Source organism: Dama dama, chromosome 30, assembly GCF_033118175.1.
Source record: "Dama dama isolate Ldn47 chromosome 30, ASM3311817v1, whole genome shotgun sequence".
Classification (NCBI taxonomy): Eukaryota; Metazoa; Chordata; class Mammalia; order Artiodactyla; family Cervidae; genus Dama; species Dama dama.
This window is the reverse complement of record NC_083710.1, coordinates 21,704,365-21,721,041: the sequence shown is the minus strand read 5'-3', so window position 1 is coordinate 21,721,041 and position 16,677 is coordinate 21,704,365. Positions and strand designations below refer to the sequence as shown.

Here is a 16,677-nt window from a genome sequence, read left to right as displayed (position 1 = left end):
TCTTCTTGACCAAGGGATTGAACCTGCATCTCCTGAGTCTCCTGCATTGGCAGGCAGATTTTTTACCACTGAGCCACCTGGGAGGCCAGGTTCAATTCCTGGGTCAGAAAGATCCCCTGGAGAAGGAAATGGCAATACACTCCAGTATTCTTGCCTGGGAAATTACATGGACAGAGGAGCCTGACAGGCTGCAATCCCTGGGGTTGCATGACCTATCGACTAAACAGCAGCAGTCTTTTAGGCTAAGAAGCTTAGTAGTAGTCCAAACAGAAGGTAACAGAGGCAGTGGGAGTGGAGAGGAGAAGGGTTTATTTTACGGACGAGTTCACGCTCAGGCTCTGGTAACACATCTACATTTCTCACAGTACCTTCTTTTATGTATTCTGAATGGAAGCTTTGGATCAGTGTATTCTGGGTAGTTCTTAACATCTACAGATTGATATGTTTTATTTATGAGGTACATATTGAGTTTTGAAAGTAATATTTTAAAAAATAGGAAATGCAGATATTTGTCTGCTTTTGTACTAAGTTACCATATGACAAGATAGTATGTACATTTGGGGAAATTATTATAGTAGTCCTTAAAATAGTAGTTTAAGGACATTTTGAATAAGACTAAATTTCGAATTATTTCCTTTGTGCACAGTTCTTTTGGAACATATCTGCTGCATAGAATTGAAGTATACCTGTTAATTTCTACAGGTTTAATTGTTTGAATAATTTTAAGAGGCAAGCTTGTAGACTGTAGACTTGCTTTCCTAGTAATGCTCTGAAAACTTAGGGTAATATAAAAATATACATATTTATTTGAATAGAATTGCTTAAATAGCTTGTCATACCATTGCTATCATTGGGGTTTCTGAGAGATCTTCCAGTGACTGCCCGTCTTCCCTGCCTGAGTTCTAATTAAAATGGATCTGACAGCTAAATTACAATTAGACAGACTTAATAACTATTCACATATGAGGCTTTAACAGGGCAGTACTTTCAGGGATAGGCTATGCCTTGGGAATAGCAGTTGGAAATCCTTGTTCCCTGTGGGAAGCTTACTCCCAAAATGAAGAAAGATTGAGCTAAATTATGCATGTCTGGTTTTATAATATCTAGATTAAGTAGACAGTTAATTTACTTCCTTTCCTCTGGGAAGAAGTAAGTAAAGAGACAGTGACGGGACAGATGTTACACTAAGTGAGCCCTTTGAATGTGAAAGGAAACATCCAGAGTGGGGGATTTGCTCACCTGCTCGCAAACATTCCACGTATTTTCTTTACCCACTGAACTCAGCCATTAAACCTGTGATCTATCAGGATGGATGTGGAAGTTTTGAGGGACAGCGATTAGCTGTCTGTTTGCATAGTCTTGTTCTGATTTTGAGGCTGTCATTCCAGTCCCAGCCATGTTCCTTTGGATGTTATGGGAGCACCTATAGGTAGTTTGAATTTTTACCCCCAGAAATTTCCAAAATGGGTCAAAACAGTATACCAGTATCAGCCGTTTAAGAAAGTGTTAGGCTTAATTCTGAAAATTTACTCTTTTCTGTTTCTGACTCCAGATTATGTCCAGTTGTCTATTGGAGTATCAGAAGTTCATGGGTAAGATTAGATTCAGTTCAGTTCAGTTCAGTCACTCAGTTGTGTCCAACTCTTTGCAACCCCATGAACCTCAGCACGCCATCACCTATCCCTGTCCATCACCAACTCCCGGAGTTTACCCAAACCCATGTCCGTTGAGTCAGTGATGCCATCCAACCATCTCATCCTCTGTCGTCCCCTTCTCCTCCTGCCCTCAACCCTTCCTAGCATCAGGGTCTTTTCAAATGAGTCAGCACTTCGCATCAGGTGGCCAAAGTATTGGAGTTTCAGCTTCAACATTAGTCCTTCCAGTGAATATTCAGGATTGATTTCCTTTAGGATGGACTGGTTGGATCTCCTTGCAGTCCTAGGGACTCTCAAGAGTCTTCTCCAACACCACAGTTCAAAAGCATCAATTCTTTGGCACTCAGCTTTCTTTGTAGTCCAACTCTCACATCCATACCTGACCACTGGAGAACCATAGCCTTGACTAGACAGACCTTTATTGACAAAGTAATGTCTCTGCTTTTTAATATGCTGTCTAGGTTGGTCATAACTTTCCTTCCAAGGAGTAAGCGTCTTTTAATTTCATGGCTGCAGTCACCATCTGCAGTGATTTTGATTGCAGAGATTAGATTATATAGCATTAAAATTCTCTGAAATACTTTAATAGTAAACTGCATAAAGACACACCTGAGACATAAGACACAAATGTGATAAAGTCCAAAGGACGTAGAGAACTGAAGTCCCAAGTCAGATTCTTTTATCTGAGTTAGAAATTCAAAGAAATTAATGTTCTTGCTAATTTCTTGACTATTTTCATTGAACAAGAGGTTGTGAATTCTAGATACAGTTTAAATTCTTTCAGCCAGGGCAGTTTGGATTTTTTTTTCATAGGAACAGGTAGAGTTTCTCTGTAGTCTCAGAAGTTGCATTATTTGAATTTCAGATCTCTTATGAGCCTCAATTCTAATGGTGTACAAAAGGTTAATAATACATGTAAGTTTATCACAGCTTTGACCCTCTATTACCAAATTTGGCGGTGGGGGGCGGGGGGAGACCCAAACCCAGGCCATTCCCACTGCCAGGAACAGTGATCTCAGGCACAATTATTTCTCAGAACCATGTACGTCATTTTATGAAGGGTCATGGCAGAAACTCAGGCTTCCCTGTGGCTCAGACAGTAAAGAATCTGCCTGTAATGCAGAGAGACCTGGGTTCAATCCCTGGGTTGGGAAGATTCCCTGAAGGAGGGCATGGCAACCTACTCTGGTATTCATGCCTGGAAAATCCACATGGACAAAGGAACCTGGTTGGCTACAGTCCATGGGGTTGCAGAGAGTGGACACGACTAAGTGACTAAGCACAGCACAGCACATGGCAGAAACTCAGTGAAACCTGAATAAAGGAGAGTGGATTGATTTTAGTCTCACCAGGATGCCGGGTGATTATTTTACCTGTGCACTTTAAATCAGTTGAAAGAAATCTCTGAGCAGAAAATTAATTTTGGCCTAGTGATTTTGGCAATTAATTTGGCATTTGTGATTTCTAGGGGGAAAAACCAAATATGTACATCTCTTAAAAGCTTTTCCTCTTTTGAACACTATGAATTGGGTGTGGGCTCTGTTTACTGGTATTACACATACCCTTGCTTAGTTAGCAGAGTTGTCAGTGGCTGGTTCTACTGACTGTTACAGAGCTCAGGCCTAGGAAATGTGCTTCCTAGGTATTTCACCTCAGGTTGTTTTTATTGGAGAATCACCCTCAGCTGAGTGAACCTGTCTTGATCTTCTTGAGTCTGTATGCCTCGGAGGCCTACTAAGGATTAGTTACTTGGCCATGTCATCCTCATTAAAAAAAAAAAATAGATACACAGTTGATCATTGAAAAACATGCGTTTGAACTGTGAGGGTCCACTTATATGAAGATTTTTTTTTCCCAGTAACTAATACAACAGTACTACACAGTCTGTAGTTGGTTGAATCTATGGATGCAAAGCTGTAGATATGGAGGGCTGACTATAAAGTTATATGCAGATTTTTTTGCTGACGTATCTTGAGCACTTTTTGTGTTTACTGAAATATTCTTCTAAAACATTTACTTTGATGTTTGTAATCCTGGCATATATAGATATGCCACAATTTGTAAATTTGTAAGTGATTATGAAAATACAAGGGATCTGAATGAAGCATTACAGTCTAAGAAACATACATATTATCATTCACCAGTGATTTCACATATTGTACTTTTCAGTTTAGATTTTCAATATGGTTCATTTCATAGTTTTATTTTCTGCTGATATTTTTACCTAGTGCTTTATTATGAACATATTTTCCTTTAGGTCATTTTAAATGTGTTTAAAAATGCTGTTTCACAGTTCTCTGATAATTTAAAATTTGGGTCATCTTGGGTTTTGTTTCTTTTGACGCTTTTCCTTTTTACCATTGCTTACATTTTCCTGTTTCTTCAGAGATCTAGCAGTTTTTATACTGGACATTTTGGGACGCTGAATTCTGTCTTCTTCTTCTGAAAGAATGCTTGGCTTTTGTTGTTAGTTAACTTGGCTGACTCCGAACTTTGTCTCTTGTTTTGGGCAGCAGCTGAAACTGCTTGGTTCTTTTCACCTCTATCCATTCAGGAGTAAGGAGAATGTTGTAGTTAGATTGGAGCAAGGAAGGGATAAAATACTGAAAGATGAAGTCAGACAATTAGCCTTCATAAGGACCATTTTGGTAGAGTGCTGCAGGTAAAAGCCTGATTAGAGTGAATTTAAGAGAGAATGGCAGCAGGAAAACTTGGTACAGTGAGTTAAGCAGAGGTATTGGCAGATAATAACTATTTCAGGCTTTGTGGGCCATGTATAGTCTCAGTTGCTGCTGTTTTTCTCCTTCTTCCTTTACCCTTCCTTTTTATTCTTTTTAACTTTTTATTCATAAAAATGTTAAACCCTTTGTTAGCTCACAGGCCATTAAAAAACCAGCAGAGGCTGAATCTGGCCCATGGACCATAGTTTGCTGACCCCAGGTTTAAATAGACAACTTTTTCTGTGAATAATGCTGTATAGGAAGAGGAGAGTAAGTGGGGAGGTAGCGGGTAAAAGAGTTTCTTCTTTCTATTAGGTGGGGGAAGAGAATGGCTTTTTTTGCAAGCCAGTTTAATTTAGCCCATGGAAAAGTAGAGTGGAATTTATGGTGCTGGAAAAGCAGAATTGCTGTGACAGTGCCCTTGAGTTGGGACCCAGAACCCAAGCAATGGAGTTAGCTAAGAGCATGGACTGTTATTTCTTGGTAATTAAAAAGAACATTAAATGCTTTTGAGGTTTTTCTTTCTTCTTTATCTGTTGCTTAGGACAGATGTAGAAGCAGTAACTTTGATGGGATAGTTTTAAATTCTGACATATTCTTATTCAGGCGATAGTTTGAATCAGTTGTGAACATGAGTTGAAATACTTTCAGTAAGTAACAAAATGTGTTTTTCCCCTAAAGTAAAAAAATATTTGATTATTATATAGTTTTTTTTTTTTGTCTATCTTGAAATTAAAATCACTTTCTTTTTTTCCTTTAAAGTGCTGTGTATGGATGCAAAGATCAATTTTGATTCTAATTCAGCTTATCGTCAGAAGAAAATCTTTGATCTGCAGGACTGGACCCAGGAAGATGAAAGGGACAAAGATGCAGCTAAGGCAGATCTCAACTACATTGGCCTTGATGGAAATATAGGCTGTCTAGGTACCATGTGTTCTTATGTTAGAGTTGGATTGGTTAATCTTATTTTCTTTATGTTGCTTATACACATCATTTTCCTCTCTTGATAGTGAATGGTGCTGGTTTGGCTATGGCTACAATGGATATAATAAAACTTCATGGAGGGACTCCAGCCAACTTTCTTGATGTTGGTGGTGGTGCCACAGTCCATCAAGTAACAGAAGCGTTTAAACTTATCACTTCAGATAAAAAGGTAAGGGCAGAACCTATGTTTTAGATTTGAATGGTAAGAAATAACTTGATTAATTAGTAGAGTACATAGTTTTACTTGTTGAGCATACATAGGTCATTAATAAATGTTTGTTATTGATAGGGCTGTGTATTTTTTCTTGGTGTTAGATTCTAGAATTGTTTAATAAAATTGTTTTTTTTTTAATTGCTCTTTCCCTTTGAGTCTATGGACTTATTTGCCATATTCAACTTTATAAAGAGCATTAAACTAAAACGAGATACAAAATGTGCTTTGTTTCTTTAGTTTTATAATTATTTTTTAAAAAATAAATTTTATTAGAACTATATTCCTATAGCTTCCTTTGGCAAAAACTCTAAAAGCAGAGCATTATCTAATTACCTAACTGTTGACTACTTCTCTGAGCCACCAGGGAATCCCAGTAATGTGAACTAGAATTCTAATTATATTTCTAAGCATGGCTTTTTAGGCCTGTGTACAAGAATGGAGAAAAGCATATGAAGAGTTCCTGTGCTGGGGCATTGGAGTTGGAAGCAGGCCAGGAGCTCAGGGTGACAATGTGGACAGCACTGAAGTAGCTGTATACATATGTCCCTTTGTATTGGACACTGTGCTTGGATTTAGGAACACATGGTTTTTTCCTTTAAGGCCTTTTATAGTGTGATGAGGCTGATGAATTGAATGTAGTGCTATAAAAGAACAGAAGACAGAGCTGATAAACTGGGAGTATCAGAGTGGCCTGACTATCCGTGTGATAATGAAAGAATGCTGACCCAAATAAGCCCTGAGGTTTGGATGTGACATGTATTCAGGAGTGGCCACACTTTTTGACTGCTTTGGAGGACCTGGTGTTTGTGAAAAGTTGGTAGAGTTGATGGGGAAAAAGGAAGAGATGATAATGAGGACTAAGTTGGAGATCTTGCATATAATGTTGTCTTACCACATGGCCTGGGCTAGTCATGTTGCTAATGGCTATGCTTAATAGGAAACAAGTAAATGGAATCAGGAGGTCTTGTTAATGTGGAGCAGGGGAGAAGAAACTATGGACTAGGTGTTGAAATTACCCAAGGAGGGGAAGGAAATTTTGGTGGGTGGTGGACTGCCAGACTTCAGTGATGAGAGCTGCATGCAGAGAGTATGGCTCTTTGGTCTGAAAATGTTTCCGTGGAGTTAACTTCTATAAGGCACAGATAGGGCTTCCCCAGTGGCTCAGCGGTAAAGGATCTGCCTGCGATGCAGAAGACATAGGAGACGCAGGTCCGATCTCTGGGTCGGGAAGATCCCCTGGAGAAGGAAATGGCAACCCAGTCCAGTATTCATGTCTGGAGAATCCCATGGACAGAGAAGCCTGTGGGCTGTAGTCCCAGGGCCTCAAAGAATCAGACACGACTGAAGTGACTGAGCACACACATAAGGCACAGATATGAGTGTGTTCTTGAGAAGGAAGGAAAAATAGTCATTCCTTTAAAATTTTAACCTCCCCAAACATTTTATTGACAGGTACTGTCTATTTTGGTCAACATTTTTGGAGGAATCATGCGGTGTGATGTTATTGCACAGGGTATAGTCATGGCAGTGAAGGATTTGGAAATTAAAATACCTATTGTGGTACGGTTACAAGGTGAGTGTAAAAGGTATCTTGTAATTGTTTCACTAACTCTAAAAGTTAAAAGTTCATAAGTAAACTTTTATTTAAACTTTTAAAAGTTCATTATTAAAAGTTCATAATTCCAAGGAGTTTAGTTCATTTAAATTTTAGTTTTAAATAGCTGTATTTTTAAAATGAGAGTGTATAATAGAGAATTTTTTAAATGTGAGTTTAAAAAAAATCTAACATTGGGACAAAATTGTTGATAGTTTTGTTTGGTATAAGTTGATACATTATTTGCTATGCATTGTCTTGAGTTCTGACTTGTCTGAATTGCCATTAATGTGATAAGGCAAAGTATTTTACAAGATAGCTCCAGATTTTTTACAGTATTTTCTTTGGTTTAGAAGCATTTGTATTAAATGACAGAAGTTGGTTGAAATTTTATATTTTTAGTATATTGTGACAAACATTTTAAATGATTTTGTGTATGTTTTTAAAGCATCTTTATATTTGTGTAAATCATTTCCAGGTACACGAGTCGATGATGCTAAGGCACTGATAGCAGACAGTGGACTTAAAATTCTTGCTTGTGATGACTTGGACGAAGCTGCTAAAATGGTAAACGGGTTGTGTTGATCTAAGGAAAAATTTGCAGTGTCTGAAAGGTTTATAAGCATTGAGATTCTAAAGTGAACAGCTAATACTGCTAATAATTAGTTTTTCACTTAAATTTTGGGAGTATTAAATCCCATATACCTATCATATCCCATATGCCAACATCCTAAACAGTTACCAACTCATGCCCAACCTTGTCTCATCTAATTTTTACCTACTTCCTTCCTTGCCCATGATTTTTTTGAAGCAAATCTCAGACACTGTATCATTTCATACATACCATCATGTACCTATAAAGACAAAAGTATTGATGATACAAAGGAATTATTGTTATTTATTTCAGATGGGATAGTGGTATCATGTTTATATTTTATAAAAAAGAACCAAGTCAGTGTTGAAACGTCTCTGATTTTCTTAAATATATTTTGCCTACGTTCTTTGTTAGATTTAGGATCAAAATAAATCTATGCTTGCAATTGGTTAATATATCACTACATTTCTCCTTATGGATTCTCCCTTGCCCCCCCCCCCCCCCTCCTTTTTTGAAGTTTATTTGTTGAAGGAAAACAGGCTGATGGGCTAGTCGTGTTTCCTATAGTCTGGATTTTAATGATTGTGTCTATGGGGTGTCATTTAACAGTTTTTTGACCAGAGGTGTGTTAATACATTGTTACCTGAGCATTATTTGCTGGAATGTTTCAGTATTAACATACCTAACATATTGCTGGCCACAGGCATTAGTTTCTGCAAAAAATCCCCTGGTCAGTAATGTGTTAACACGTTTCTTTGCTCCTATACTTCCTGTAAACTGGTAGTTCAGTCTATAGGCTTGATCGTATATGTATTTGATTTTGAGGAGCGGGGAGCAAGAATATTTTATTGGTGATTTTGTATAATTCCATAAAGAGGTATATAAATGTCAAGTAACTTATCAGATAATACTAGCAGTCCTTGACACTCATAACTTAGATGCAGCATTTTGTGCAAAAGTGGTGATTTTCTAATTCTGTGATTATTTGTTATATAGAATACATATAAAAAGTGAAACTTTCTTGTATCAGTTATTTTATTGTCATGGTGCACATTTTGCCTAGAAAAAGCTGGATACTTACTTGATTCTTTGCTTTTATTGATAAGTAAATTTTAAATGATTTTGCGTAGATATTTAAAACATCTTTGAATTTGTATAAATCGTTTGAGGTATATGAGTTGATGATGCTAAGGCACTGATAGTATCAGTGCTTCCATTATGGCCTATAAAAGTGACCCAGGCTTTTTTGTTTCTTAGTGTTTGTTTTTAGGTGTGTGTTGTGTGTTACATGGCATGCATGCATACACATCCTGTTTTGAACTCATGGATTTAAATACATTTGACGTGGTTCAGTGCATTTTAGTTATTTTTACTGATTCTTAGATTATCCCATCTGTGGTCAGTGAGAACCTCTTCACGTTGACTCCTGAGTCCTCATGTGTCCTATGATGTGCTTTCTGGTGTAATGAGATGTTTCAGGCTCATCTTTACATTTCTTCCTGCTGACCTGAAATCAGCCAAATGGTGTTTAGACATCACAATTTAAACCTTAAGGGTACTTATAACTTTTGGGTTGTTCATGGTTTCTAGATTTTTTTAAGTTACAAGTCTAGAAAAATATGTGTTTTTTAAAGAGAGAAATACATGAGTACATACTGGTATTTCCAAATCCAGGAGTACAGTTTTTTTTTTTTTTTTCTTATCTGATATGTTTCTTTTTTTTTTTTTCCATTCCATGCTAACAAATATTTATTGCTTTGTCCCTCAACACAAACAAAACAGTTTTAGAATAACAATACCAACAATACTGAAAGTAGAGTAGTAGATTTGTATCTACAGTTCTTTTTGTCCTTTGAAGTATTTCCCATAATTTGCTGGATTCTAAAATTCCTGTGAAATAGTTCTTTGTTTTATCCCACTCTGAAGCAGTTTCATTTCTTTATTTTAAAGTAATTGCTTAATTTTTTTTGTTATAAATACTTGCATGGTTCCAAAATCAAACTATAAAACAAGATATATTCAGAGAAGCTAGCCTTTATAACTATTACTGTTTCTTCCTTCCCCATAGGTAATCAGTTTTTTTTTTTTTTAATTAGAATTTCTTAGTTCATCTTTTCACTTTCTTTAAAAACACAAATACGGTATGTATGTATGTGTATGCATATATCTCTCCACTTTCCCACATTACATCATGGTAACATGTATTTTACCTAATTTCTTTCATTTAACACTCTATCTTTCTTGGTGAATACTCTGTGGTGGAAACAGAGATGTTTCTAAATGAGAACTTTTGATTCTTTATCTGAAGTTCACAGACAGTTCATTGTGAACTTATACACAATCCTGAGTTTAAATTAAGATTTTGAGTAAGGGTCTGGTAGGGAGAAAGTGTTTCAGAAAGCCTGTTTTGACATTGAGATGTGGAATCAATTGCTGAAGGAAAGAGTGAGGGATAGTAGGAGTCTGGCTAGTTCAGTAATTAGATATGAGGTGAGGTGAAGGGAATGAATAGGTTAGAACTTTTCTCTGAAAATATGCTTGTTTGCAGTGAGAGCCTGAATTAGGAAAAGCTTTTTGGACATGGAGAGGAAGGATAAGTATCAGTAGGAGCTTGATCAAATAGACTGTGAAAGATCAAAGTGAACAGTTGATTTAAGTTGTGTCTGTAGTGTTTTTCTAGTGAGTAGGAGGTTATGGACGTCATGACAGTATTAATAATATGATAATGTCAGCAATCGCTACCTTTTATAATTTATTATGCATGCAATGCTAGGCCTTTTTTTCCCCTTCCCCTATTACCTGACTTAATATAAGTTTGGTGATACAATATCCACTTTTATAGATAAAGAAACAAAAGCTCGATACATTAATCTTATTTAGGATCACATGTTGTAAACATCAGAGTGGGATCTGAACTCAAGGTGTTTAACTTTAAAACCTTCTCTTAACTATTCTGCTGGAGAGGAGAGAAGCTAAATTTGTTGTTTGGTTTTAGATATGTTTAATTTGTACATTTTGTATGGTACCAGCTGAATATTCTCAGATACATTTATATAGAGAATATTGGAATTCAGGTTGATAATTGTTAACTTACTGACAGAAAGTAAAATAGTAACTTCCAGATTCAAGCTCCTATCCCACCATTCTAGGATTATATACATATTTTTAAAATAAGCTTTTATTTATTTATTTATGACCATGCTATGTGGCTTGCAGGATCTTAGTTCTCTGACCAGGGATTGAACTTGGGCCCTGGCAGTGAAAGTCCTAACCACTGAACCACCAGGGAATTCCCCAAACTTTTATTTAAATGTGCTTTGCGTTGTGTAGTATCCAGCTAAGACAGTCACTATTTCTATCGTCAAAGATAGTTAAGGGCAGCAGATGGAAATAGACATTTCTCCAAAGAAGATATACAGATTGATGGCTAACATGCACATGAAAAATTGCTCAACATCGCTAATTATTAGAGAAATGCAAAACTACAATGAGGTGTTACCTCACACCAGTCAGAATGGCCATCACTAAAAAGTCTATAAATAACAAATGCTGAAGAAGGCGTGGAGAGAAGGGAAATGTCCCACATTTTTTCGGTGGGAATGTAAATTGGTGAAATCACTATGGAAAACAGTATGGAGGTTCCTCAAAAAAGTAAAAATAGAACTACCGTATGATCCAGCAGTCCTACTCTTGGATATATCTGCAGAAAACTGTAATTGGAAGAGATAAATGCACCTCTGTGTTCATAGCAGCAAATTTACAATAGCCAAGACATGGAAGCAACCTAAATGTCCATCAACACATGAATGGATAAAGAAGATGTAGTATATATATATATACATATATTCAATTGAATACTACTCAGCTATAAAAAAGAATGAAATAATGCCATTTGCAGCAACATGGATGGACCTAGAGATCATCGTACTAAGTGAAGTAAGTCAGAAAGAGAAAGACAAATACCATATGATATCACTTGTATGTGGAGTTTAAAATATGACACAAATGAACTTATTTACAAAAGAGAAACAGACACAGATATAGAAAACAAGCTTAGGGTTATCGAAGGTGAAACGAGGGGGAGAGGAATAAATTATGAGTTTGGGATTAACATATATCCACTATTATATATAAAATAGATAATCAGCAAGGACCTGCTGTATCACACAGGGAGCTATATTCAATATCTATAAGGGAAAAGAATTTGGGAAAGAATCTATGTATGAATAACTGAATCACTTTGCTGTATACCTGAAACTAATACAACTAAACTTCAATTTAAAAAGAGGAAAAAATTAAGATAGATATAATTTGGGCAGTGAAAAAGAGGTAGATACATATATCAGATATGTATCTATTTAATATCTTCTGATTTTATATACGTGAATAAAATCTAGTGTGGGTTATAATATGCAGGTTATGAAGTGTTAGATTTGACTATCCTCCTAGGAGTGGGCTTCCCATGTGGCACTAGTGGTAAAGAACCCGCCTGTCAGCACAGGAGAGGTAAGAGATCCCTGGGTTGGGAAGATCCCCTGGAAGAGGGCACAGCAGCCCACTCCAGTATTCTTGCTTGCAGAATCCCACAGAGGGGGGAGCCTGGCGGGGTGCAGTCCATAGGGTCGCAAAGCGTTGGACATGACAGAAGCAACCTAGCATGGATGCATGCCAGCGTGGCAAATGCTTCTGAGACTGTGACATGGTTTATAACAATGTCAGAATAGCCCAGATGTTTTAAATGAAAAGGATTGAAGATGCAGTTAATTTCGCATTGACCAATTGTCCTGATTCTGTGTTTTTGTGAAAATAGAGACAAAGATTGTTTTCTTTTCCTTTCAGGTTGTGAAGCTCTCTGAGATAGTGACCTTAGCCAAGCAAGCCCAGGTGGATGTGAAATTTCAGTTGCCAATCTGATCTGAGAATCCAGTGGTTGACTGAGGATGTTAAATGTGTTATAATTGTTAAAAATACTGTGTTCTGTATTACTATTGTTCCTTTTCTCTTCAGCGTGTGAAGCTTTGTAATTACCACCTAGGCATAAAAACTAAAAGCGTTTGGTCTGCGTTTATTTCTGTTCTAAAGGGGCTGTTTGTATAAAGAATGTGTAAGGCAGTTATCTAGTTTGTTCTGTTGCAGCTTTTCTTTTTCACTTTTACAGAATATGCCAGTTTATTATTGCAGTATGCCAGTTTATTATTGTTGGGTACAACATTCTTCATTGATAAGAGTCTTATGAATAAAATAAATATGAAGATAAAGCTTTATTCTTTAGTGTTAGAAATGTATTATATCTAATAAACTAGTTTCATCAGTAGAGCAATGTATTAAAACAATGTTTTATATAAGAAGTGTTTATCTTCAGCACCAAATACTTAACTAAATATATCAGTCACTATTTATAAGCAGATCTTTCAAGCACTCCCCAGAATATTTTAAGTATTTCGGTGAAGTAACTTGTGAATTATTTGAACATTATTTTAATCATTACAATACTCTTGATAACTTCTAGTCATCATGATGATCCTGTTATTGAGAGCCTGTAAGTTTGTATGAAATAAGGGTATGTTTACTAAGGACTTGGCAGACAAAATTAACAATGTCAATTTAAATTAATAAAGATCTCCCAATGTGATTTGGATTAATTTTTTTTTTCTTTTTTAAGTAAACACAGTAAAAAGTGATGTGTTTATCATTGCGCTAAATACCTCTGAGGAACTGATTTGTAGATTGTGTACTAGGCATGATATTTGCATATAATAAAGCGATCTAAAGATATTTCACTTGAATTCCACTGTTTATGTGTGTGCCATCTGGTACTCTTCTTCAGAAAAGCCTACACTGTCCTTTGTGTCCCAGTTCATATATGTGTGTGTGTGTAGATGTCCATCTTCATTGCATAGAACAGTTGATAATTTAACTATTAACAGGTTAAGTGCCATGGGAGGAAATATCAGCCAAGGAGTAGACTATGTATGTAAACATACTGGTGAATTTGAGAACTTCTGCCTGTTTCTTAAAATGTGATCACACACACACAGACTCCGAGGGGCAGCATAGCAGAATGATTATGAGCACAGAATTTGAAAGTAGACTGTCTGGTTTGAATCTTGCTTCCACTCCTTACTAGTTATATAAGCTGATCAAGTTTCTAAATTTCAGTGTACCTCAGTTTCCTTAGCCCCTTTCTCATCCTCGCTAGAATTACTTAGTGGGAAGAGGGAGATAGAGGCAGAGCGAGAGGGAGGAAAGGCAATTATATAGACAGAACACATGCAATATTCACACATTCAAACCGCCTATATCATATGATCTGTCTTCCCAGCCTATACATTAAAAAGACTAAATCAGAGCCATTAAACCATTTAGAATTGTGATAAAGTTATAATTAAGAGTCCAAAGCCTTTAGCTTTTAATTAAAAAAAAGAAATTTCAAAGAGTGCCAGCCAGTGATTAGCTCAGAAAATACTGGCGTCTGTTTTGGTTAGGTCTAGTCAGGAATTAAAGACTGCTCATATTTCAGAGAGGAGGTAAAACAGGCTCTGTTTTTCCTTATCTATTCTTGCATAATAGATCATCCCCAAACTAGTGATTTTCAAATAACAAAATTGTGACCTCACAGTTTGTATGTGTCAGAAATTTGGAAGTAGTTTATCTGGGTGGTGGTCCTGGTGATACACTTGCAGGTTTGAGGACTGCTTCCACAATGGCCTCCATGCATGGCTGCTGGCCTCCACTTCTCCCCGTGTGGACTGTCCTCGGGGCTGCTTGAGGGTGCTTGTGACAGGGCAGCTGGCCGCCTCCAGAGCATGTGATCCAAGGGAACAAGAAGGAAGTCGCACTGCTTCTTGTGTCCTCACCTCAGATATTTGTGTTCTGATCTCATTGTCCCTTCTGTGACACACTATTAGAAACGAATCAGTAAGTCCAGGGACTTCCCTCGTGGTCCAGTGGCTAAGACTCCGAGCTCCCAACACAGGGGCCCCAGGTTCCACCCCTGGTAAGGGAACTAGATCCCATGCACAATTAAGTTCTCATGCCGCACGCAACTAAAGATCTCGCATGTTGCAACAGAGATTAAAAGATTCTGGGTGCTGCAACTAACACCCAGCACAGCTAAATAAATAATTTTTTTTTTTTTTAAAGCCCTTAAGAAAAAAAAGAATCACTAAGTTCAGTCTACAAGAAGGGAATTCATCTCCATTCTTGAAGAGGGAAGTATCAAGGAGTTTGTTGACATATTTTAAAACCATCACAATACGTGCTGGGTACTGAAAGCAAACCGTGCATGCTGAGTTCAGAGATCCGTAGCTGCTCAGACTGAGATGTAATGAGCATCTAGGGTCTTTTTTTTTTTTTTTTGATAGGTAAGAAGTGGATTTATTCAGAGAGAAACACTCCACAGACAGTGTGGGCCATCACAGAAGGCGAGTGCGGCCAGCATCTAGGATCTTGGAAGAGTTCTGAGGCTTGGAGCACTGAGAGGAGAGTGTCTTGGCTGCTAATGTTCAAACCCTGCTTGAATGGTGGACCCTGATAGTATCAGTTACAGCTGAGAAGTCAGGTAACAGGACAAAAACTAGTGGAATTGAAGCAGCAGGCTATAACTAATCTTGGTAAGAATGATTATAATGTAATGGTGGGGGAGGAGGTCAGTTCTGTGGAGAAGAGAGAGTGGAAATAACTGACTGGTGCTTACTTATACACCCTCCTTCCTCATCCCCCAAGCACACATACAGGCACACCTTGGAGATAATGTGGGTTTGGTTCTAGAATACTGCAATAAAGCCAAAATCCAATAAAGGGAGTCATACCAATTTTTTGTTTTCCCAAGATATCTTTATACTGTGGTTTGTTAGGTGTGCAATAACATTATGTCTAAAAACCAACGTACATACCTTCATTTAAAAGACTTGTATTGCAGGGACTTCCCTGGTGGTCCAGCAGTTAAGACTTCACCTTCCATTTCAGGGGGTGTGGGTTTGATCTGAAACTCCAATACTTTGGCCACCTAATGCAAAGAGCTGACTCATTTGGAAAGACCCTGATGTTGGGAAAGATTGAGGGCAGGAGGAGAAGGGGGTGACAGAGGATGAAGTGGTTGGATGGCATCACCAACTCAATGGACATGGGTTTGGGTGGACTCCGGGAGTTGGTGATGGACAGGGAGGCTTGGCGTGCTGTGGTTCATGGGGTTGCAGAGTCGGACATGACTGAGCGACTGAACTGAACTGGGGAGCTAAGATTCCACATGCCTTGTGGCCAAAAAGCCAAAACATAAAACAGAAGCAATATTGCAACAAATTCAATAAGGACTTTAAAAAGGGTCCACATCAAAAAATTAATGAAAATAACAAATTTTTATTGCTAAAAATACCATTATCTGAGCCCTCCATGAGTCATATTAGTGACTTCAAAGATCACTGATCACAGATCAAAGACAAATATAATAAAAATGAAAGAGTTCAAAGTATTGCAAGAATTCCATAATGTGACACAGAGATTCTAAGGTAGCAAATGCTGTTGGAAAAATGGCACCCATAGACACGGATGCCACAAACCTTAAACTTGTAAAAATCATGGAATCTGCAAAACACAATGAAGTCAAGTATAGTTAAGTGTGGTGCGCTTGTGAAACTCATGAATGTTCTCTACTCAGTCTTGAGGCTTCCTTCCTTACAGCCCTACTTGCTTCATGTGGAAAGAAAACCTACCTTAATATCTGAATTCTCTAAGTTACAATTGAGTAGATCCATTTAAACTTCTCCAGTTTCTACATAGAATATAGCCAATTTTGACTATTATATCAACTTTACAGCTACAGAACCTGGGGCAGTAGGCTTGATAGATACTGGTGCTTTGTAGCAGATGGGATTTTAAAAACCCACACATGTTAATGGAGAAAGCAAGCAAAACCC

The 16,677-nt window shown here is 37.3% G+C and overlaps 1 protein-coding gene across 7 annotated transcripts in view; it reads left to right on the top strand.

Annotated features, from left to right (window-relative positions):
* The window catches only part of SUCLA2 (succinate-CoA ligase ADP-forming subunit beta), a 40,851-nt gene extending 27,314 nt beyond the window's left edge, over positions 1-13,537 (top strand). Inside the window, exons 7-12 of one of the 7 annotated variants that reach the window (XR_009691408.1) lie at positions 5,138-5,299; positions 5,386-5,528; positions 7,026-7,146; positions 7,646-7,734; positions 11,469-11,698; positions 12,602-13,537. Coding sequence is in view for 6 of the 7 variants with exons in the window: in XM_061133707.1 (XP_060989690.1) it covers positions 5,138-5,299; positions 5,386-5,528; positions 7,026-7,146; positions 7,646-7,734; positions 12,212-12,382 (686 nt within the window). In the remaining variant the exon portion in view is untranslated. Of the gene's footprint in view, positions 1-5,137; positions 5,300-5,385; positions 5,529-7,025; positions 7,147-7,645; positions 7,735-11,129 lie in introns of all 7 variants that reach the window. The other 6 variants (XM_061133708.1, XM_061133712.1, XM_061133709.1 and 3 more) reach the window with 6 other exon arrangements.
* Positions 13,538-16,677: the final 3,140 nt, after the last annotated feature.